Consider the following 24,667-nt stretch of genomic DNA (forward strand, 5'->3'; position numbering starts at 1 on the left):
TATATTTTCCAATATGTTGCAATATATGGAAAGCGGCAATCAATTGTACATTTTGCAATATATTGCATTATATTCCATGAATGTATAATATATTGTATATGTGCCCTCAATATATTATTCCATGTAAATCATAATATATCAATAATACATTACAATACATTAAAAAAAAAATATTGGTACATATATTTTTCTTTCGTAAGGGAATCTAGGTCATCATAAAGACGCGCACGCATCTTGACCACCAAAGCAGCGTTTAGCTCCATTCATTCAGACAGGTTAGCGTTTTTTATATACTTAACTCAACCTGTTATCAGCATAAAAATGTTCGGTTGTTTCGTGGTCTGTTTTTAGAAATGATACTATACAGCAGATGCTAACTGGTGACTCAGTATTGGACAATATTCGTGATTAATGGCCGATAGTCACCAGTTAACAGGGTCACACTTTACGCTAAAACACCAGTGACGTCTGCGGGTAAATAATTAACTCTGGATGTAGTTTTCTGGTTCTTTTATTATGAACCAGGTCTCAGACTCAGCAGTCTGTGTGCTTTTTTGGTTTTGGAGGGTTTCTGATTTATTGACACACGTTTACATCCTGGTATGTCACAGTCTGACAAGTATCCACGGATAATGCAGTCATGAGCATCGAGTGAGAGTTGTGTTTCCTCTGGGCACACGCTAGGTTTCTCCGCTAAAACGTCTGTCCACCTAATATCTGTCCGCTTGCTAATCTCTTCTATCCTCTCACTGCTATTTCACAAACCTGTGAGCCGTTTGCAATCCGCAAAAGTGAGGATCTTTAGTTTAAAAATTAGTTTTTTGGTAGTTAGCTCCTCCACGTCTGTTGACAAACCATTCTGTATCCAAGTTGCGCGCGCGCGTTCCGTGTTGTTGATAAACAAATAATCCCTCTATACAGGGAGACATTAACACTCATGCTGTTTCTTCTAGTGGCTGTTAAAGACTTGTGCGTGTAGCATGTACTTACTTGTACGTCATCAAACATGGTCGTTCAGTCAGCAGCTCTCCTAGCGTTGTCCTTCAGCTGTTTGTTGTGATGTGCATCAGTTCAGGTTTGTATCCTGGGTGAGGAGAAAACACAGTTTAGATGCCAAATCTGAGAAAGAACTGTCGGTGTGAGCTTTGCATCAAATTGCGACAGTTTGATAACTGTTATTTTTTCATAGTTTACATATTGAGTTGATAGTACCCTGATGAGTGCAAGAAGCACCATCGGCAATGAGATTTTTAAAATATTAGATTCATGCAACTTGTGCTCACTTTTTTTTCATTAGCAATAATATGACCACATTGAAGACATTAGCACACAAAATGAGTTATTTCACACAAGCACATCCAGTGAAAAAAAAATGTGATAGATCTCATGTCACTGAGGGAATACAAAGAAGTTGTCAGGACATGCTGACTGACACGTGTCATGTTTTCAACAATTCAGAAACTCAAAACTTATCTGCATCATGCACATGAGCAAAACTTCACGCCTGAAATACACCAGCTACAGCTTCAGTGCGGCTCCGTTGCGCTGCGTTTTGACTGTGTTTGTCAACTTACACAGACTGCGTGTTCAGTCCGATGAGCAGCGTGGCTGACAGACAGCTGGAGTCACAGACTGAGAAGTTTCCCACGCTTTCCTCTCCATTGATAAGTCTCTCTTTATTCATGTTGGGCTGTAAAACCTCAAACGTGTTGGCTCCTGGTCTGGCTCAGCTCATTATGTCTGTTTATCACCGTAGTCAAGCTACATAAGAAATAATTTTGACACAATCTGTTTTATTTTGAAAGTCACTGGGTGTTTTCAGGTAGTTTTTGGTCATGACTTCCTGTCCCACTTGATCTTCCCTACACTATGTGTATGTGACAGTTCCGCGTCCGTCAAAAATAGGATGGCTGCGTATTTCCTGCAACACAACGGACCAGCCAAGCAGACGCATTGCAACAGAACAGATGTGGTGTGAGTTTACTCACTGATTTGAATGAAAACTATTTGATCCATTTGCCGTAATGGAACGGAGCACATCCGATGTATTTTAGCCGTCAGCCTCCTGAGTAATCTGAAACATGCAGCCTGTGTAGGATACGTGCATCCCTTCTTGAGAAATCTTTGAAGATAATGAGGTGTGAGCAGTGAGCAGTGTTTCACCGCCGTATGATTTCATGTGATTTTACAGGAAATCACTGAAGGATGCTAACAAACAGAGACGGACTACAACCTGCTGCAGAGATGTTTTAGAGCAGCGGAGAGTGTAACAAGCCTGGATGAGGAAATGTTCACAGAGATGTTGTAAACACAGGTTGTTGACAGGGAGCTCTGCAGCAGGAACAGGAGGTGAGATTGTACCTGTAAGTTTTCTGTCAACAGAAGCTCGCTGGCTAACGTTAGCCTCAGGGGGTACAATTTGTATGGCTGCTCACAATCTCTGCCACCTGCTCTCCTGGTTTCTTTTAATCAGGACAAGACTGATGTGATCATTTAAAATCTACAAATCAAACATGTTCGATGTAATCGAGGTGGGCATACTGAGTCCACAGGCCTGTAAACTCTTCACTTTTCCAAACACTCCGAGGAAATCCAAACTTAAATTTCTCCTCAGATCATGGGGAATGGAGTGGAAACAAACCGAAAACATTACTAGACCGAGCCAGGCCGGAGTTATGTGAAACTAATCCAGCTGAAGCTCCTTCTAAAAGTCCAGTGATGAATTATAGACCACCAACTAAGTGGTTCATCTTTAAATGTTGAGACTCTGAAGGAGTTATGGGCTCAGTGAAGTATCCAGAGTGCTCTATTACATCAAATGTTTGAGATGAGACTGTTAGGCTGAAGCTGCACCTCGCCATGAATGGAAGCGTCACAGAGGGGCGACGGCTGAAGATGTTTCTCCCCTGCAAAGACCAAATGTCAGTGTAAATCTGTAACACATTAAATCATAGGAACATGGTGCAATTTTCTGATGAAATTAAAAAAATTTGAACTTTAATGTATCATGGATGTTTTGTACAAAAATAAGCCATTAGCATCAGCTGATAACACATCAACAAAACTAACAATTTGACTCCCTCGATGCAAACACTGATGACAGTTTGGCCTTCACATGTCTGCATTTCTATATTCTTCATTTTGTCTATTTTTCTCTTTTTTTTCTCCTTCAGTTTTATCTCTCTGCCTCCTTCTTCTTCCCTTTTTATCCAGATTGCTGCACTTTCTTCCTCTCTGCCTCACCTCCAGATTTTTGTTTGTTGACTTTTTGAAAAAAGAGCTGGAAATAAAAAGAAAATCTCTCCATCCTGCCATCTCCTTCCATCCCTCATGCATTCTTTTTTTCTGTTCTGCTGCCATTTTTTTGCCTGTTTGCATCTTCTAAATGTAATAAGGGAGTATCAGTCTCCACCTGAAAAAGACTCTTGACCTCAGCGCAGCAAATCCTCCCTCTTTTCCTTTATTTCCTGCTCTGTTTTCTGTCTGTGTCTCACACACATCCCCTCCTGTCTCTGAGACTTGACAGGAAATGAAGAGTTTCACGAGTTAATCCATCACAGCTCATTTTATATCTATCCAATTTATCAGCCTCTTTCTTCAGTTCTCATGTCCCTGTTTGCCCTTTTTATGCTCTCACCCCCCCTTTTTTTGCCTTTCCTGTTTAGTTTTCTACAACGTGGATAATAGCGTTGAAGCTCTCATGAAATCAAAGCAGAGATGTGGTTTCTTTTTCTTTTCAATGTCTTAAACACAAAACGTTGATTTGTCTCCAGGCACATGCTGGCATTTACAATTTAGCATCTATGCTAGCTTCCCCCCCATGACTGTAAATGCAAACAGGACCTAGCAGCTAGCATGCACAATAGCATCCCAAGGCTCAGAACAATTTTGAAAAAATAATCTGACTGTGATTTTTTTGGACCAGTATTGCAATTGCAATTTAGCATGCAGTTTTTTGGGGGATATGTCTATCTCCTACATAAGTCACTAAACACAAGCAATAAACCATTCTATAGTATGACCAACGTGACTAAGGATACTGTCAACATATAAACAATTCTTACCTCTAAGCCAGGTCTACATGTTTTAATGAAATGAGATGAATTGATGCAAAACCATATCTTCATTTAACTACTACAATCACAGCAGAATATTGACTGATTGATCAAGCTTCAAGCCTTTTAGACATGTAATAATATTATCATTAATTTCCTGTAATAAAATCAGAGAAAGGAACAAAGCACTGCACAACAACAGACCTGGAATGAACAATAATTTACAAAATAAATATGAATCCTCTCTCCTATGACTCTCATACTAAATAAAGTGCAGAAATGTAAATAAGACCAAATCTCTGGCTCATGAATGAAACAGTTTGTGAACATAAATATCAAATGTATTAAAATTTAACTGATTCTTTCATCGGTAACAGAACTCAAATTAAAGTGCAGAAATCTAAATTTAAAAATTTGTCTCAACCACTGAAATAGGTAAGTGTGTGGACTGCACTTTTTAAATGCACTTTAAAACTTTTTTTTAATATTATTATTTCTAATTGCAGCCTTTGCGATTTGAAAATTGCCTTCTGTTACATTGCGATGTCACTTCAAATTTGATTAATTGTTCAGCCCTACCTGAAATTATCCTTTCTTTTCTTTTCATTTTTATATCTCTTTAAGATTTCTGAGTCATTACTCTCCTATAAACTCAGCATCACATGGCGAAGAATTTAGTGCAGAGTCAGAGTTCAAAATAAAGATGACTTTAAGTTGAATCAGCCGTACCAACATGAAACAATATGAAGAGAAAAGCCTCTTAAAGGCCTCTTAGCATTAAGGTCATTATGTTTTACATTCTTAGACACTGAGCTGATGGTCTTAAGTCTGAGCAGCTTACAACTACAAACAATATCGCCACCATGTCATCTTTTTTTTCTTGGACAAGCCGTTACATAAAGCGATCCACCGCTCCCTGCGTCTGTCTCTGCTCTTCACTCTGATGTGGCGTGATAATTGTGTAATCTGTGGGTCACTGTGACATGTGGGGAAGGGAATGACCTGCTCTCTGCTAGTTTCTGCTTGTAGAGAATTTCTTCATCACCTTCTGCTCTCCTCCCTCGCACTGTCTCTACTTCTTCTTCTTCTTCTTCTTCTTCTCTGTCTTTCTTTCTTTCTCCTTCTCTCTCCATCCTGTTTCGCCGGCAGCCAGGCAGTGGCCTACTTAAGCTGTGCAGAAGGTTTGTCAGCATCACCCCAAAAAGAAGCAACGATAATGTAGAAAACGGGAGAATATTCACAATGTCTGCACGTACATCTATACAAGCTCAGAGGGAGGATTTTACTGTATATGAGGCTCAGATGTTACAACATACAGTCTCAAAGTGGAGAGGCAGATGCAAAAAACAAGCTTCCATCCCCCTACACAGACACACAAACACACACAGACACACACACAGCTTTGCTTGCATCCTTGCATGACTGCCAACTTGGTCTCATATAATAGTTTGCTTTGAGGAAAGCACACCTGCTCCCTGACATAGGGAAGCTGCTGCTGCTGCCGTAGCATTCATATCGAGTGAACACAAGCAAATCCACGTTCATGAGAATGATCCACAGACCAATGTTCACTGTCTTTAACAGCTTCTATCATCCTACTTTGGCAACACTCAAACAAAAAACTGATAGTGAGTTTTTTTTTATTTAAAGACATGAAGAAATTTGCCGTCTGGGTCAAAGTGGTGACTTAAATCAAACGAAAACAAAATCAAGGATGACCCTTGTCACCAACCATCAGGGAGGAGAGAAAAGAAGAAAAGGAGAAATTAATTAAAAATGGAGTAAATGTTGTATCTTGCTCTTTTTCCAATCAGTTCTGGAGTAAACCCGTCTCATTTGTCACCATGCCTGCTCTCAGCTGACCCATCATATCATCTGTTACTGTCAGTACAGGGGGCCGGCCTTCAGTCTGCTGCAGGAGAAACATTCATCAGGGCTCCAGACAGTCCTTTTATGAACTGTGACTCACTGCCTGGCCTCTTTGACTCATAGTTAATAAAATGAACCAATATACAGTGGGAATAACATACTGTACACCCCAGAACCAACACCATCCAGAGGGGAGCTAGTTAGTGAGTTAGCAACATAAAGAAAGAAAAAGTTGTTTTTCTGTGAAACTGAGTCACTTTCCTTTTGGTCAGGAATGAATTTTATTCTCTGAGGTTATCATAACTGAGCACACTGATACACAAACTGCTCATAACACCAAGATTTATGTAACAGGGTGAAACTATCACAATGAGCGTCATGCTTTAAGACATTCTGTAATGTTTTTAAGTTTTAATTAGAAAACTGAAAGGACCACAGATAAAACCAGGAGAGGGTTAACTTAACACATTTTCTTCCCTTTCTCGTTTTTATTAATTGTTCACCATACTTCCTGTTTTTGATGAGGATTCCTTGATAAGTCTGAGCTCTTTTTCACTTTTTTCTTGTGTTGATTTTAAGCTATTGTTAAAAGAAAGGTGAGTCATTCACTTCAAAACATTTCTACCCAAAAGAGGAAATAAATAACCTGGAGCTTTGACGTTTCAAGGGACTGAGCAATCTTTTGAGTTAAAACTTGAGGACTATTTTTTCTCTTCTCTGTAAGTCTGATAACCTGAACTTTTGTACTTCAAATTACAGTTATCCTCACTAAAAAACATGAAATACAGAGACACAGTTTTCTTTTTCATATAGCGTAATGACAGCTCAGTTACCACCACCTAATATGTTGAAAACAGCAGACTTGACAAAAGAGCAGGGTCACAAAATTGTGGGAATTTTCGGAGCTGGAAACTTAATATGATAATTTTTCAGATACTATTGGGCATTTACTAGAGTCTTCAGGAATTTACATTAAGTGAATTTACCTGGTCATATACATGTAGATAGATACTGAACATGCTGGTTTGTTATAAGCAGATGTGCATGAAAGCATGACCAATGCAATATTTTTGAATGACATTAAAAAAATTTTCAGGGAACTTTCAGGGAACTGAGGCTATAACCATAGTTATTATTAAGATTTAAAAATGATACACATTATAATGAGCATTTGTTACTTAAATGTGTCCATTACTTAAAGTTTAACCATACTACCAACCATACGTACTATCATCAAAACTTCGATTGAACAGGTCTTCTAGACTCCACATCCAGAAATGTGTTCTCAATGGACGGCTGTTGGCTAATGAAGTAGTGACTTATGATTAGTAAATGTGCTTGTGATTGTTTACACGTGTAACTCATGGTACACAGTTGAATTTACATTCAATTGTTTCAAAGGTCCCATATTATGCAAAAATCACTTTGTTAAGTCTTTTAGTGAAATTTGTGGGTCTTTGGCTTTCCTCCCAGCCCACAAAATGTGATATTTAATGACAAAACCTGTACTTAGTAGTGCTTGTGAATGTAAAATCCTGACCTAAAACGAGCTGTTTGGAATTTTCGGGGTTTGCCGACGTCAGTGATTCCCTTTTTTGACCAATCAGGAGCAAGTCTGACCTGATTGGTCCACCGGAGCAGATACTCCTGCACCCTCTCCTTGCCCACTCCTCTCCCTGCTGCTGGAGAGAAATCTCTCCAGCAGCAGGGAGGAGAATGCCAAAGTTGAAGAGCCATCACTGCTCTGTTTTTGGCTGTAAACAGCCACATAGTTCCATGCACAAGCTTCCCATCTCAGAAGAAGACGAGACCAAGTGGCTAGAGTTCATTTATCAAGGAAATGTGCCAGCTACACTCAGTAAAACTGTGCATGTGTGTGCTAGTCACTTCACTGCCGACTGCTTTTCCAACTTTGGACAGTCCAACAGAGGGCTAGCAAATAGACTGGTCCTGAAGCCAGGCGCATTACCAACCATCCACCTACAAACCTCAGACCCTGGAAATGTGAGTATTTTAAATGCTGTGTGTTGTGGAGCAGATGTAAGAGCTTTTCCTCAGTGTCCCCCCTGTCTCTGTGTTAGCTTTAGGATGCTAACTTTAGCTGCGGTTAGCCTGTTGTTTTAGCCTGTAATGTTACAGTAAACAAGCTTCGCTGTTTTCTAAACATTGTGCACTCGGAGCTCGTGGCGCCGCTCTCAGTGACGCTGAAGAGCGGGGTGGTATCAGCGGTGGCTCATTTACATATGAAGGCCACACCCACTAAATCAGAGCGTTCTGAACAGAGGGGCTATGAGAGCCTGGAAACAATGCTGCTGTGCTTGATTTATTGGCTTTTTGGACCAAAACATGTTACTACCATTTCATGAAGACATCAATGATCCATATTAAATTGCATAAAAGGAGCACAATATGGGACCTTTAATCGAGATCCTTTTTGAAACCCTCAATTCAGTTTCCAAAATCTCCCTGTGTTATTAAATTTTTTCAAACTCCTGAGCTAAATTTCTCCGAAATTTTCAGGAAACTTTCCCAAAATTAAGAGGAAATGTTCCACCCTTGTGCAACTTCAGCATTTATTTTCATGGAAGCTGTATTTAGGAATATTAGATCATAATAATAAAAAAGTCCAAATATCAGACTGATATCTATTGTGCCTTCCAGCAACAACTATTCCAACAGTGCAGAGCAGCAGCACTTTGCTATCGTAGTTTTTATTAACTCAGAACAAAGGTTCCTTTCCTGTTTCTTCCTCTTAGGCCGACTGTTTGTCTGATGACCCAGCCATCATGGTGTAAACTCAGAGCTGTTTACTTGCAGGAACACAGACGTGCACAAACACAGTGTGATAGGCACATAGAGGAGAGATGAAAATAAATGTGCATTAAGGAAATCTCTGAACAACAATTAACCCTCAACCTTGATACTTCAGTAGGCGAGCTGATAATTAAACATTATGTGACTGAGTGCCCAAATGACCCTTTACAATGATGATGATTTATATTACACTGCTCCCTGTTATAATCTACAGTAAGAGCAAACCTTAGCAGCCTTTCACACATCGTCCAGGTTATGATTTCATCAAAAGGTGTGGAGACAAACTGAGTCAGGAAATGTATTCAGTCAAAAGTAAACACAGATAAAATGAATCAAACCAGGTGATATTTGGTGGACTAGAGGTTTACAGAGTTTGGGATCTGTTTGTATAAAACTTTTACACACTTTTTGAGATACAATGAGTGGAAAAAACTGCACAGAGCTTTTCTCTACAATGGTGTATTAAATATTTGATACAAGAAACTATGTTGTGTTTGGTGTTTCCCCTCGAGCAACCTCAGGGTGTAGTAGTAGATTGGTCCCATTTGGAGACTTACAGTATAGCAGCTCATTGTTTGCATTGAGCACCAAGTCAGCTACGATGGTGCTGAAAAATAAACGATTTAATAAAAGCAGCTCCATAGTGAACACCTCAGACCACTGTAAAGGTGTTAGTCCTAAAAGTAAAGCAGCTGATGAACGGAGGAATGAGACTCATAGTATTTTTTATGTTATACGCCCCTGATTGTAAACTGTTTGATTCATCTGTGTCATCTATCTGCTGTGAGAATGAGCCAGCTGTAAACATGATGTTATAGAATATTATGTAGTAAACACACACGCAGCTTTACATCGCAGCTCTTTATGAGTGCTGCTTTGTAACGGTGGTTTCACGGTGGATTTCAGATTTGGGTCTCTTTTCCTTTTATTCTCACATCTCCTTGTTCCTGCAGCACCTTCCTCCACCTCCTCCACCCTCCTTCTACTTTATGACCAGGCTCTTTAAATATTGTTGACTTGGCAAAGATGTGACATCTGTTTACTGCTCTCTGTGAATTCTGCTCACTAAAGCTAATGTGCTTATGATTCTGGGGGATTAGTGCTCCCTGTAGAATCCTCGTCGCTGCTTGGATGTTTTCCAGAGCAGCCTATTGCACCAGATATGACTGTAAAGACATTTTGCAATCACTGCCTCAAAGCCTCCACAACATTTTATCAGACTCAGACTAAAGTGGGAACGAGAGGCCGGGCAGCCACCAACCAAATCACAAATGAGAAAAAATATGGAGCCTTGGAGTTCATTTTCAATTTCAAAGGGACGATATCAGCAGACGCCTGTGGACACAAACAAATCAGAGGAATGAAACCTGTGGTGCAGGGGAGGCTTCTCTAGTGCTCTGTTATGGATCAGGCTGCAGGAGTAAAAGTCAGATTTGTGTCTTTTTAACACAGAAAGAAGGTGGTGTTAAAGCAGCCAACTCTTGGTATTTGTAGTCAAGATATTCTGCATGTTGCAATAATATTTTTACACTTGTTGATTCTAGAGGTGCAATGATAAATTGCTAATAAATGAAGTAATGGATAATTAGGTGGTTACATCATTACGCATGCTTTTAGAGCTGAGTTGCAGAAGAGTGAGGAATCCTGCCCCTTTATTATCTCTGCTGAGCTGCTGAAACTGGAATCTAAGGAAGTTTTTTTGTCTGTTTTTTATTTATTCTTATTAAAAAAACTGCCAATGTAATTAATTGGCAGTTTTTTTTTACTTTTTACAAGCAGTCCAGCCATCGATTTTGTCTTTTAAAACCTTAAAATACGTTTTTTTTTTTAGCAGATTGAGCTGTGCATGCAAAAACAATAGCCAGGAGGTGATGGATAAAGAAAACATGATAAGGTTTTTGCAGCAGTTGTAACACCATTGCGTCCTCAAAGCCCAGGAGAACCAACAGCCTCTGATATTTTCTTCAGTAAACCTAAGACTAAATGATTTTTAAAACATAGTTGCAGCCAAACGGCTGAAATGCAACAGATGCCTTGGATCAGATAGGTTTCCATTCAAGTCAATGTGTCAACTCACACTGGATCCATCCTGGTGGTGCCTGGTCACAACCGATACACAGCCATTCTATTTTTCAATTCACTGGAAGATTGAGCAAGACAGGACAAAGTGCATGAAAACTCCATGAAAAGAGTCTGCTGACTTTCAAAACAAACTGTGTCATAACCATAGACTGTAAAAAAAAAAAATGGGCGTCATCTTGCTTGGCTTGAAGTGAGGTCGCCACAAACACTGCTCCCCCTGGTGGCTGGCTGCAGTACAGGTCAAAAAATCTGACTCACCAGTCATACCAGATGAGCTGTGGTCAAACTTTAAAAAATTAATACACCTCGTTGAAATGTTTCTTACGTCCGATTGTTGTAGTGATTTGAAGATATCATTTGGCTGCCTTGTGTTCAGGTCCTCTTTTTTTCTGAAGAGTTTTGTTTTCATTTGTTATAAGAGGTTAAAAACGAGGCTTTACGTAACGTTTAACGATGATTGACAGCTGCTGTTCTCGAGTAACTTTCCCGGGATTGTAAAATATGTTGGGAGGTAGAATCAAAAAGTTATAAGACTCGCATAAGAAAAAAATATATATTATTTTTGTCACCCAGTTCCACTCAGATTCCCCCAGAATCCTTCACAGTCTCTACTGCGTAAACCCTGGCTGCACGACTGCTGCCAATGGCTGCACCTGTGACGGGGTTATTTTGGCTTCAAAACCGTACAATGATAAATGATGAAGCCACGCTGTCCACTCTATATACAGTCTATGGTCAAAACCAGATCTATTTAGCATTATCAATGGAGTGGGAGATGCGGGAACCCCTCGGACTCTCGACTTCAGCTGTCATGTGGCTTGACTGACTGAACACGCAGCTGGTGTGAGCTCCCAAAGGCGGTCAACAGAGACTGCAGTAGATCAGGACTGCAAATGCATCTCAGGCATTTCAGCTGTAAGTTGATTCTGGATGTTCCACACGAGAGGCAGCCATCTTTGTTGTTTATGAAATGCCCTTAGCAGTGCATTAAGCGATCAGAGAAGTGCAGGAGGAAAGCAGTGGCAGCAGCAACACCTGAATAATCTAGTTTGGCCCCTTGGTCTCAATTTGACATAAAGTGATACCACAGAGTATAGTTTTACAAATTCACTCATGTGAAATTATTGAGATCTTTGCCACTGGTCATTCCATTAAAGTCTTATCCTAGATGTCATGTAAAAAGAAAGCTCTGGTTTTTTATCTAAAACAAAAAGTCTGTTTTCATTTGATCGAAAGTAAACTCAACAACCCCTCACTCTTTCACTCTTTCTCCCTTTCCATCTCTCTGATCCTTGAAGGTGGCAGCTTACCTTGAGGCCTGCCCACAGAGTTCCTAAACAATGAAAGACCTAATTAGGTGTCGAGAATATTTATGAGTCACGCAGAAACAGTCAGGAGTGTGCATTGCTCTCCCAAGTGGAGGTCTGCCTGTGAACAAAAGGAAAAAGCAAACACAAGTCTTTAGTAGTTTAACGATCCTGAGGAGGACAGGTTCACAGGGTGTAACATCCAGGAATAACCTCGTTATGTTCGTCCCAATGAGCCGCCGCATCACTCCAGCTGCATGTGAGCCACAGAATGTAGTCTGTTTTTCCAAACTGAGTCTGAATCTTTCCCAGCACACACTTGTAAAGAAATGTATCGTATAGGGACAGGCATCAGATTATCACAGTGAAGGAAAAAGTTGCGTCTCAAACCACTCCATGATATAGCGCTGCCATATAGAGGAGTAAAATGATTCTGAAGGTAAAAAATTGTGAGCACAGCAGAAAATTTTCAGCTGCTGATTCATCATCGGGAACACCATTATTTTTTAACTCATGCTCTTTAAACCTTATGCACCCAGCTTTTCATCCATTTCCCAATTACTCCCCCTCCAACCCGTCCGCCTTTCTCTCATTCTTCTTTCACCCCTCAATCTCTCCCTCTAAAAACATCTGACCTCCCTATCTTGATTTCCTTCCTCCCTTCCTCTGTCATATTTTATTCATCTTTGCTTCTCATGCTCTGCTGTGATCAGACGTGTCAGAGCCCCCCAGCCTCCAGCGCTGATATATTTTAGCTGTGACAGCACTTGGTGCAAGTGTAGGCCGGAGGATAACTGATGCATTGATAGTGGCAAATGTATTCTGCTTTCATCCAGAGTGAGGCTTAGCTTGTGCCTGTGTGTGTGTGTGTGTGTGTGTGTGTACACCAGAGAAAGCAAACGTTCAATCTGTGGCTGCCTCCACAGGAAATGCACATGTTTGTGTTGATGTTTGTGTGTGTGTGTGTGTGAGGAGGAGGGGTGGCATTTCTATGATATATTCTGAGTGTTTAGTCAGAGTTCATGTCAGCAAACATGAATCTATCAAGGCTCCTGAGATGGAAAACCTCCAGGACATTCAGGCTACAGGAGGATCAATAGGGTCTATCAGACATAATCAATAAAAAAACAAATCTGCACCAACATGTTACAGAAAGACACATCAGCTGCAGCCTGCAGTCTTCAAACAAAGCTTTCACCATTCTTCTTAAAGATGAGGCAGCAAAGAAATGGATATTAAACAGATTTTACAGTTGCATAAATAGTAGAGTAGTCCCAGGGACTGGGATTAAGCAATATTCATAACCAAACAACCACTGATTGGGGCTTTTCCTTTTCAATTCATATCCTTTAGCTTCAGTCTCTGACTGTAGATTAACACAGATAACGTGCTTTTACCTCCTCTTACTGGAAATGAGGAAAAGCCAAAGGGGTCAGTGTATCGCAAACGTACGTCCACCACAGCGCTAAATGCAAGTAGAAGAAGCCGTTTACACTGCTTACAAATTTTTTTTTTTTTTTGCCAATTTCTCTGCTCTGCTGAGTTCAGCCACAATTTCACGCCAGGGATAGTTCATCACACGGTTATCACTGTGATCTCTGTCTGCTGGATCATATAAATTCCAATATGTTTTGTACATTGAATATAGAAGCTCCAGTTCATCCTTGCATCTCTTGGCAGAAGTTAGAAATTTTCAGAGAAGCATGGCAGGGAAATTTTTGGATTAAAAAGGACTGTACGAGGTGGTAAGGCTGCCAAAATGACGTCCTTAGTCTACATGACGCCATGCGGATGTCGAGGGCGTGTCAAGCATAAACCAAGCACAAAAAACTCACCTTTACTTTCTCTCTAAAGCCCAGTGTCACCCAAATATCAAATGGTGAAATAAATCAGCATCATGGGAACCAAAAATAATGACAGAAAACCATGTCAAATAGTGAGTTTATACTGTGCTACATATTTTGGTTTCACTTGTTGGTACATCCTGTTAGGGTTGGGTACCTTTCACATTTGAAACGATTCGGAACCGATTCCCAGTACCTGGCTATCGGTATCAGTACTCAACGGTACCAATTTTTGGTACTTTTGTGTGTTTATGTGGTAAAAAATATAAATTTGTTTAATAATAAAATCAAAATTCTTTTCTCTTCAGTATATAATATTGCAATGCTGTGTTAATGTCCAGCATGTAAAATCACCTACTCTTCCACTCCCTCACAGCCACAAGGATGCGTTTAGGTACCTAAACATGGTACCTTTTGATTTCACATGAATTGGTACCTGGTACTTTTGACAGAATTCAGTCAGTACCTAGAACAGTACCTTATTCGGTACCCATCCCTACATCCTGTGCTGTCCATAGTTGCAGTCTAATGCTGTAATTGAAGCCCTGCCTGCTTGCACAGTCTGTTGTTTAATCCACTGATTACGAAATCAATGATATTTGAATTTAATACCTGTGATGACTGTGATGATTTCTAAATGATCTTGAAAAAGTCTCACTTCTAGATTAATGCCTGATCAGAATCCAAAACCTAAAATGAGCTTATCAGTTCCAAGATTGTTTATTTCTTTATGCCATTTCTCAACTTGCCAATGGAGAAGGGCAGGAACATATTGTTTTACAACAGCGCTAACACTAGCTTTTCCAACAAGTCCTCACAGCTCCTTTAAGTTGTTTTTGGAAACATTTTAAGGCAAAGTATTTAAATATTTATCATTTTCACACCCACAGGGGCTGTGCTCAGTTATCCATGCTCTTCATAGTTATTGACGTCGGTCATTTACTCTTCATTGACTGGTTTTGATTATCTTTACGTCAGTCAGGTTGAAACCTATAATGACTTCTCTAATAGAGTCTTTGGATGATGACTGGTGTCAGGGGTCCTGTTTCTGTTAAAAGACCTGAGAGCTGTGGGGTTTGAGTTTGGGTTTCTGTCAATAGAACATTTCCAGAGGTGTCTCCTGAGATCTGCTGTAGTCGTGGCTTTAAACGTGGCTGGAAACTGAAGCAAGTCGATTGAACCCGGTGATGCTTTTGGGATGTTGCATTCTCAGCATTTAAGCAACATAAATTCACCTTTTCTATTCCCCAGAGCCAGACAGAAAACTTCTGGTAGACCTCTCTTCACAATAACCCATCCTGAAGGCCGAGAAGTAGAGATAGGAAGGAAGACAGGAGCCCGAGGCAGACATGGAGGCAGACTGATGTTCTAAAAAATATTATGCTCCATACAAAATGTTTTGGCAGGTTTGTCGGTAAAACCAAAAATTGGAGAAGGTTGGCAGGCAAAAGGGTTCAAGCATCTACAAAAACATAAAGCAGCAAAGTCAAAAATAAAGAAACTGAGGACTCGAGGTGAAAGAAATCACACCATATGACTCCTAAAGGGGCACAAAGGACGGATTGAGGGTGTCTGGTAGAAGTGCGTGTAAGGCAGGAGGAGCAGGAAGATAAAATATGACCAGAGAAAAGAAATCACCACCTGGAGACATGAGGTGAGAGCATTCTGGATGTTATGAGGCAGCTCACAGCAGCTAAATCATGGGAACAGACGTTGGTGCACGACGTTCCACTCCAGGACGGTGATTTCATTCTGCCTCGGTTGCATCATCGCCCGTGCTGCCCTCACTGACAGTTCACTGACCTCAATCACTGAGTTATCTCCACCACGCTTTGTAGCTCACATCACCAAATCATGTTTTCCCTCAGCCCGTGGGTTTCTCAGGTCAAAAGCCAAAAAAAGAAGTTCTGCCTCTCTCTGCTGCTATTCCCAAATCCCGTCCTAGTTTCCATCAGAAAACAACATGTTTCTTTCAACATGATTTAAGTGATTACTCTCCTGTTTCTCTCTCTGGTTGTGACTCTGTTTCTCTGTTTCCCTACCTGAAGTTCACCAATCAGCCTCTCACAGGCTTCAGTATCAAACTGGGCTCTCTGTTCCTTTGCTCACAGACTCGACACTGCCAGAAACTCTGGCTGCAGCAGTGATGCAGTGGTCAGTTAGGGGCGTTTAGGTGTTTTGCTCTATTTAGCCCAAAACCTCCAGGCCCTTTTCTGTCACGCTCTGTTGCATCACTTCTTCTTCCTGTGAGGCATCCAGAAAGTAGATATGATGTCATGCATGAGCAGCTACAGATGACAGTGGAGCAGGATTCAAACAGATACGGACACATACAGGAGGTCAGACAGGACGGGGAGAGTGAGGAACATAAAGAGAAGTTAAAAAGATATTTTCACGGCGAACATGAGGATGGAGTATGAATAATAGATCAAACCTTTGAGAGGTAGTTGGAGCTCTCATATCTGTCTCATTTTCTTTCTGCTTGCTCTGCTACCTCATGCTCAAAAAGTTGCAGACTGGATCATCATAATAACACGGTGCATCCACGCCGATTTGTGTCGGAGCGTCTGAGCCTCTGTCTCTGTTCTTTGGGGTTGGGAAAAAAAGCAGATTGTGGAGGAATCAAAGATCAAACGCAACGCCTCATCGCTTCAGTCTCGGCTGTCTCTCCCACTGCCCCTCTCCCTTCTCTCCTTCAGCTCTTCTTCTCATCTTCCTCATTTATTTATACCTCCTGCCATTCATCTATGCTCCTCTGGCAGCTCAGGACTCAGAATATTCATTTTGTATTTGCAGGTGTTCACTTAGAGACACTGATACGTATCTTTAAGCACCTGCCACGAGTGAACAGGAAACATTCTGTTCAGCAGAGCTTTACAAATAGCTTGCCTGCTTTTATCAACTTCCTCTAATGGCCACTGAAAGATGATCCGTTCCTTTCTCACATACACACACGGTGCAGCTCTCACAGGAGACTCATCTGTCTGCAGCTTTGTTTGTGTCATATCTAAGCCCTGTGTGAAGTGGAGAGGAAAGAGTGTTTTGCTCACAGTCCAAACCTCTCTGCACTACGCTGACGGTTCTCAGGGGAACCGGGCAGGACAGGGGTAGAGAGGAAAAGAGCACGATGAGACGGACAGAGAGCGATACAGGCGAGGGAAACTGAGAGAAAGGAGCTAATACTTACACTGGTGAGAAAACTGAGGGAGCAGAGGAAGAGAAAAAGCAGTGGAGAAAAAGTGAGATGTAAAGAGACCTCAGAGGAGGGAGATAAAGAGCAGAGAGCCGACGCAGACACAACAAGGAGATTCTGGCCTGTGGAGGCTGTTTGTGATGAGCAGTTTGTCAGTCAGATTCAAGGGAGGGAAACTGACACACACAAACACACTCACACACACTCACACACACACACACACACACACACACACACACACACACACACACACACACACACTCTCTCTGCTGTAAAGATTAGTGTGGACAAATATTTCTGGGGCAATCCAAGTACCTCGCTCTGCCTGTGTAACAGCTACCACGGGGTTAGATAAAGTGAAAGTGTGAGTGTGTGAATGTGTGTGAGGATGCAGACAGTTGATTGACAGCTACTGCAATTGACTTCTGTCATGAAAATCACCAATGGGTGGGGGTGGGGTCTCTGCAACGCTAGAATGGATTTTTTCAGAGGGAAAATAGGACTGCACTTTTTAAGCAAAGAAACCAATACCACACATACACACAAATGAAGTAATCCAGGGCTACAACTAACGATTATGTTAGCAATCGATTACTCTGACGATTATATTTATGATTAATCAATGAATCAGAATTAAAAAAAGGATGAGAATACATGATGGTAAAATTTGCAAAACCAAACATGCTTTGTTATTTAAGTTGATGAGTATTGTTTGCTTAGTAATATACAAAGAAACAACATATTTGAACATAATTAAATTGACCAGGTGCTTCATTTATAAAATATAAAAGTGATATAAATTTATTGTCACTTAAAGAGTCAACATTATGAAGACATACTGTTATGTCATCAGATAAAGATTTTGGGGGCCAAAAAGGCAAATAAATAAAAACGTGTCCTCAATCTTTTCACCTGCAGGTCAAACAGTTCACCCCCTCTGCCCTAACACTATCTGAAACAGCTTACACTAATGCTAACATAAGTTTAATGAACTCTGTGTGGTTTTCAAACAGGGTGACACTTTGAAAAATACACAACTTATGGAAGGAGTGTGTAGCTCCTCACCTCACTGTTGAGCTCCCTGGCCCAGCATCGATGAGCCCTTCATGTTTGCGTTTTAAGTGCTGGATCATTGCAGTTGAACTGCTGTGCCATCCGAGGTCATTTTGTCACTTAACACGCTGTGTGCTTTTACTCAGCGTGAAATACTCTCAAACTTATGATTAGTTGGACAAACAGCTTCTCCAGCTCTGCCATTATTCGCGTGTTTACTTGTTTCCCTCACCTGCCGGCTCGGCTTCCCCTCCAGCACGCTGATCTGTTTACATGTGACGCACACAGCCCCGCAGCCCAGGTAATCTACACTAAACTCAAGTAGGTGGCGGTAGTGCACCTTCAGCTGGTTGCCAACCGCTGAATTTTCTGACAAAAGTAAGACGACAAACACAATGAAGAGAAACTAATACAGTAATGACGCAGCACTGTGCATTGCATGCATAATCGGTTTTTATCAATTTTATCGATTTGTCGTTGCAGCCCCTAGAGTAATCCAGAGCAAACACACAAAAAAGATGCAACTTTCACTTAAAATGCATGTAGCTCAAATAAGACATGGACAGTATTAAAATGCATATCATAAAACAAATATGATGCTAGATCAGTTAGCTTTTAGGCTGTTGTAGGATGTTGGCTCCTGTCACCTCTTAATCAGGACTTACAATAGTCCTCTGTTTCATTATTTGATAAACAAATCAATTTGGCTCTGCACAGCCATGAAGAGAGAAAAATTTGACTGTGTGAGTCAATATCAACTCAAAAGAACTGTTTGTTAAAAAAAAATCCATAAAAAATACACACAGAGGACGCCTCTCTCTGTGTTGCAGGCTGAAGTCTTCTGTCTTTACATATACATATTTTCTTTCCGTCACTTTTCACAGTGGTGTCATTTAGCAGTCCCTCTGTATGAGCATCTCTCTGCAGAGTGAGTAATGACTATAAAATGACTTGTTGACAGCCAGACTCCTCAGCACCTGCCAACGCAATCATTTGTGTTCTGGCACAGATCAGCAGCTGCTGAATCAAACTTCAACACCTCTTTAAGTCATTCATCTAATGAGACTGTCTCACCTTATTATGATGCTCTGGAGATCACCTGGCACCAGCCCTGAGTGTTGGGGGCTCCAGTTATTTCTATGATTTCAACAACAGGCTCAAAGCTATGGAGGGGTCATCCTTTCCTTTTTTCTGTCTTTCCTTTGTTTGAAACCAAAATATTCAAGCCACATTTGTGTTTTCTTGCTGTGAAGTCGAAGTAACAGCGAAACACTGGGACGTCGTGGGGGCTGCAGCCTGGGGAAATGTCACTGTGCTGTGTGCAAAGTGTGAGCGCTGTGAAAAATAAAAAAAAAATTCACAGACTCCAAAGAAAACGCAGAAATCATCTTAAAGAGGTCTTGTTTTCAATGTAGCCATACTTTGATGACTTCTCTGCTCTCAGATAAATCTCCACCTCTCTTCATAGACAGCAGGTCCTTGTCCAATTGCATAATGAGCTGCTGCCTGAGTAAACCAGAGGCTAATCACACACAGACTGTGAGCACAGATTTAATGAAAGGCTCAGAGAAAATTAGCCCCGCACTTCCATGTGCATAAATCTGCCCGTCTTTGATTTGACATGTCAGTTCAATGGGCTTGAGTAATTCTTGGTAGACACAATTAAAAATGACAGCATCACATGCAGCTGGCAGGGCTTTCAGTAAATATGTCTACATTTAGAAGAAGTGTGGCTCGGGTCCAAAGAGAGTCATATTGGTAATAAGAAATGGATCATCTCCAGCTCCAAACACCTGTCGGAGTCAGGGTTTGTTTCTGTTCGAACACGTGAAAGAGTTTCATCATCAAAGCTGATGAAGCAGGAAGGACACGTTGATCTGATGTGATCAACAACATCCTGTTGTGTTAGCGACGGCTAAATTAGCATAGCCTGCCTGTCATAAGTGTCTCCATGCTAACAGCAGGGATCAACATGAGTGCGTACATGGAACAACACAGATCTGTAGCAAAGAAATGTTTAGGAAGTTAGATCCACAAGTTGTGTAGGTAAGAGAAAGTTCTGTATGGAGACAAAAATCTGTTTTTCATGGGATTATAACATGTGTCCCATGATTTTGACAAATATGTTACTTTTGTTGTATTCTTACATGTATGTGATGAAAGTGACATATTTTTAATCTGCTGCGTAACTGTGTAACTTGTAGAGACGTGAGTTATGCAATCATAAACCAATTTTTTAACCATATTATGAGCTTCAAGACTAGATATCCTGGTGGAAAAGCTGCCCTTAAAGGCAGGGTTGGCAGTCCTGAAAAACTAGCATGAATTTGAATGTAGCCTCTCGTCAGGACTCCTCCAAGCCCCTCTCAGCACATCATTTTATGTTTTGCACTACGTCGAGTCATTTCTCATTTAGAGGAAAGGAAACACCAAAACGTTAAAATGTAAAGCTAAAAAACAAATAAACAAACGTGACTTTTGTTAGTACTCGCAACTGTCATGCTAGCATTATCCACTTTTACCTGTGACATGATATCAGGAGTAAAGCTATAATACAAATAGTACATGTACATTTTCTCTAGGACTTACGAAATATCACAATTTTTTTTTTTTTTGCTTGTCAGAGACCCTGTAGTAAGAGTTTATTAGACTCTGATCCAGACTACAGCCCAGAGTACAGTAATCGGGGTATGGGTAGTTTCTCTGCCGTTCTTCTGCTGTGTGCAAACCTGTACACTGCTAAACTCAGGAACACACATTGAGTCAGGGGCAGTGCACGCCGGTGAAATGTACGAAATGTAAGAACAAATCATGTATTGCTTGCCATCGGGACATATAGATCGTTTTAACCAGTGTATCAAAAAGTGTATCTAAATCAAACTACCAATTATATCTTTAAGGTCTTCAGTTATGTGTGCACATGTATGTATGTAATGGTTGTTGATGTTCGTGAGCAGACTGACAGCTTCTTTTTGCCACTGCTACCAGATGAATCCTGGTGAATGAATGGATGGTTTGGGATCTCTGGCCTGCTTACAGCTGGTGGTTAAAGTGTGCCACAGAAAGATGTTAAACTGAAATTAAAGCCTGACCTCTGTGTGCTGTACGGCAGCATAATTCAGTAACAAGATGAGGATTTTCAGAAAGCAGGATTTGCGCTGCAGACTGCGTTTCTGGGAACAGAGAAAGTAGGACAGTCAGACACCTGCAGCTACCCTTGTACCACCTGTTCACCTGTTATTTTCCTGGATTTGAACTGTTCCTGCTGCTGTGACCCACTCGCAGCAAAAGCACTGTTCTAGAAATAAGAGCAGGGAAAATAAGCTTTTTAATGTGATTATAGTTAATGATGACAATTGTTACCAAAAATCTATTTTCCCTGCTTGTTAACTCTGTACTGACATGATAACTCAGTGATATGTTTGTGTAAAATCATACACAAACACGTCATCATGTTTTTAAAAAAGGTCTAAAAAAGCCCAGCAGCAGGTTGCAGCAGAGGAGAAAGTTCCATCTTGTGTCCTACATTTTTATAATTACAAATAGATCAGTGTTATGAGTCATGCTAATTCCCTCTGAGACAGGTGTTCTGCATGTCCCATATTCATAATTACGTAATAATTTCCCTAAACACGCACACATACAGACTTGCTGAGCACCCTGCATCCCTCATGTGGACCCTCTGGGTCTCACTAAGTGGAGCAGTGAATGAGATCATGTCTCATGGCAGGGAGAAAAATCCTCACACAAAGAGAACAAGTGTGAGACAATAAACAGCAAGGGAGTTTTTCCATATGATGTATGTTTGAAGAAATGTACAGGAAGTAGAACTAGACTGTGGGACAGGATATCTTTCCTGTATGCAGATAATATCTGGAAGAGTTTCAAGCCTCCAAAGTTGCATCATCCCAAGATAAAAACCTTTGACTCAAGGTTTATGCCATGCTTTTAAACATGCTTCAGTCTATAAGCTAAAACTTTAAATTCTTGATTGAGTCATAGATTAGTTGTTTCTAAAGTTTAAACTTTAAAACACTTGTGGGATAAAAAAAAAATCAGCTGAGCCTCTTACCTGTTTGCACATTAGTTAGTCGTTGTATTCTGTCACATTACTGTGTCAGAGGCGAGCTTTGAGACCACATTACAACCTGTTGAGTCTCCGTCTGTCGGTATGTGTGTCTAATGAAAGGAGACAGGTAACCTACCAGGTGCCTGAGGTCATTAGATCTACATGATAATGTTCCATTTTACACACAGTGGAGGTACAGCACTTTTCTGGAGTAATAAGTCGATTATAAAGAGGATCCCCTGCTGGTACCTCCCAGGACTGAGGCCTAAAATAGACTGGAATGAGTTCAAATCTCCGCTGGGATTTGAAAGAGGTCTGAATCTGGAGCACAGGGAGAAATGTGGCCTAGTCTTCAGTGAAAGTGGGGGATGTTTCCTCAGTTGGTTCAGGGCTAAGGAGGATGGTAGTTGGAAAGAAAGAGAATGTAAAGGAGAGGAAGAGTGATTACTGTAACTGGATAACGTCTCAGTGAACGCATCTCATCGCATCGTTTCAAATCCGTTTTGATGCCTTTTGTCTGCACTGATGGACGTACAAGCTCAAACACAAGGACATGTGAAAAGTAGTACATGCCCGTCTGCAGACGTGTTGATGTCAGTGTTTATGTTAAGGAAGCCATTGTTCGTGTGTTTCCCTCTCTGCTGAGCTGGCATGAGACAATGTGCCATGACGCAACAGGCGGCTAATCCTCTCCTTATGTAAACGCTTGACTGCTATTCAAATGACATGTAGAAGGATGGAGAGCTTAGATAGAGACACAACACGGAGCATGTGTGAACACACACCGTTTGTGTGATTAATCTCACACATGGTGCCTCTCACAGGACTGAGGTGAGGGTGACAGCAGATATCAGCTGTAGCATGACGACCTTATGTCATTAAAAGGTGGGAGAATGAGGTTATTTGCAGAGATGAATGGGTCTGTGGATGTAAGGATTTATGCATAAATCAACGTGATGAAAAAGAACGGCAGCTGAAGGGATAATTTTAAACAGGCTGAGGCTGATGAAAGATGAAGTATCTGTGTATCATTAGAACAATTTAAAAACCACAAGAGGATCAGTCTTTGATACCTCAGCTCATAACTAACACAGTTTCTGTCTTTCTTTGTTTTATGTTCTGCCACAGATCCTGTGTTACTCCGAGGACCGCCTATCTGGGTCAGTCGAGCTGAATTCCAAGAAGAGACTATGAAGACCAGCTGTGCCCCCTCGCACTCAGATCCTACCAGATATGAGATGACATGGCTCCCCTGCTGATCACCATGATAACCATAGAGCTGTGACTGTGCTGTGAAGCCTTCTTCCCTCTCTCTCAGCACCCAAACCCAGCCCATATCCCTTTCTGAAGTCATCCCCAGCAGCAAGTGTTGCTCCCCCTTCTCCTCTAAACACAACCCTGCCTGTTTGTCTTCCTATAAACTCTAGCTTCCCTTTTCATTTACCAAATCAGCATCATGCAGGGTGCTTCTACCACTCCCACCCTCTTCGTCCTCCTTCTTCCCTCCCTTCTCCTCCTCTCTCACTTTCCCATCCTGGTGAGTGGGGACTGCTGGCTGATCGAAGGGGACAAGGGGTATGTGTGGCTGGCTATCTGCAGTCAGAACCAGCCGCCGTACGAGACTATCCCACAGCACATCAACAACACCGTCCATGACTTGAGGTTGAATGAGAATAAGCTGAAAGCTGTGCTCTTCAGCTCCATGTACCGCTTCACCAACCTGACAGACCTCAACCTCACCAAGAATGAAATCGGCTACATCGAGGACGGGGCCTTTGCAGGACAAGCAAACCTACAGGTACATGGAGACACATTGAGCTTCATGCATCGTTTTTACCATGCATGACACCTCACCTCCTTTTTTTTCATGCAGTACTAAACCACATACCACATAGGTCTTTGAGGATGTTAATCTTCCTTTTCAGGTACAATCTAATCCACACTTTCAAGCCTTTAGATGTAAGATTATTTGCTTGTGTGTGATAAAATGTCAAAAGTGAACTTATGTTGTTCACCTTCCTTACATTTGTTCTGGAAATCACTGCAATGTGATAAAATCTCAAGTGCTTTTATGTTTACTGTTTATTATTATGATGAACTTTTTTGTTTTTATTTTCAATAGTTCAAGTCATTATCAAGTTGTCTCTGGCCACACAAATATGGATATATTCCTAAACGCATATTTTTCTGTCCAATTGGGGCTCTCAACCACATGAACACAGCGATTCCACCGACATAAACAGATTTTTTTAAATTGGATAAAAAAGTGAAGAAATAAAAAAATATCTGGTTGAGTGGATCTGTGTAGCGGTGTTAAACGTACCTGGTGTTGACATGGTGACGTTAAGCGCCTAGCAACAAGTCATTGTAGCAACAGTTGC

General features: G+C 41.0%; 1 protein-coding gene across 1 annotated transcript in view; it reads left to right on the forward strand.

The window, feature by feature from the left end:
• elfn2b (extracellular leucine-rich repeat and fibronectin type III domain containing 2b) overlaps window positions 1-24,667 on the forward strand; it is a 73,152-nt gene that overhangs the window by 38,156 nt on the left and 10,329 nt on the right. Inside the window, exon 3 of the mRNA XM_074696519.1 lies at window positions 23,415-24,084. Within this exon, the coding sequence (XP_074552620.1) occupies window positions 23,743-24,084 (342 nt within the window). The 5' untranslated portion in view covers window positions 23,415-23,742. The remainder of the gene's footprint in view (window positions 1-23,414; window positions 24,085-24,667) is intronic.

This window comes from Halichoeres trimaculatus, unplaced genomic scaffold (assembly GCF_033239565.1).
Source record: "Halichoeres trimaculatus isolate MK-OKI-2021-1 unplaced genomic scaffold, fHalTri1.1 fHalTri1_scaffold_20, whole genome shotgun sequence".
NCBI lineage: Eukaryota > Metazoa > Chordata > Actinopteri > Labriformes > Labridae > Halichoeres > Halichoeres trimaculatus.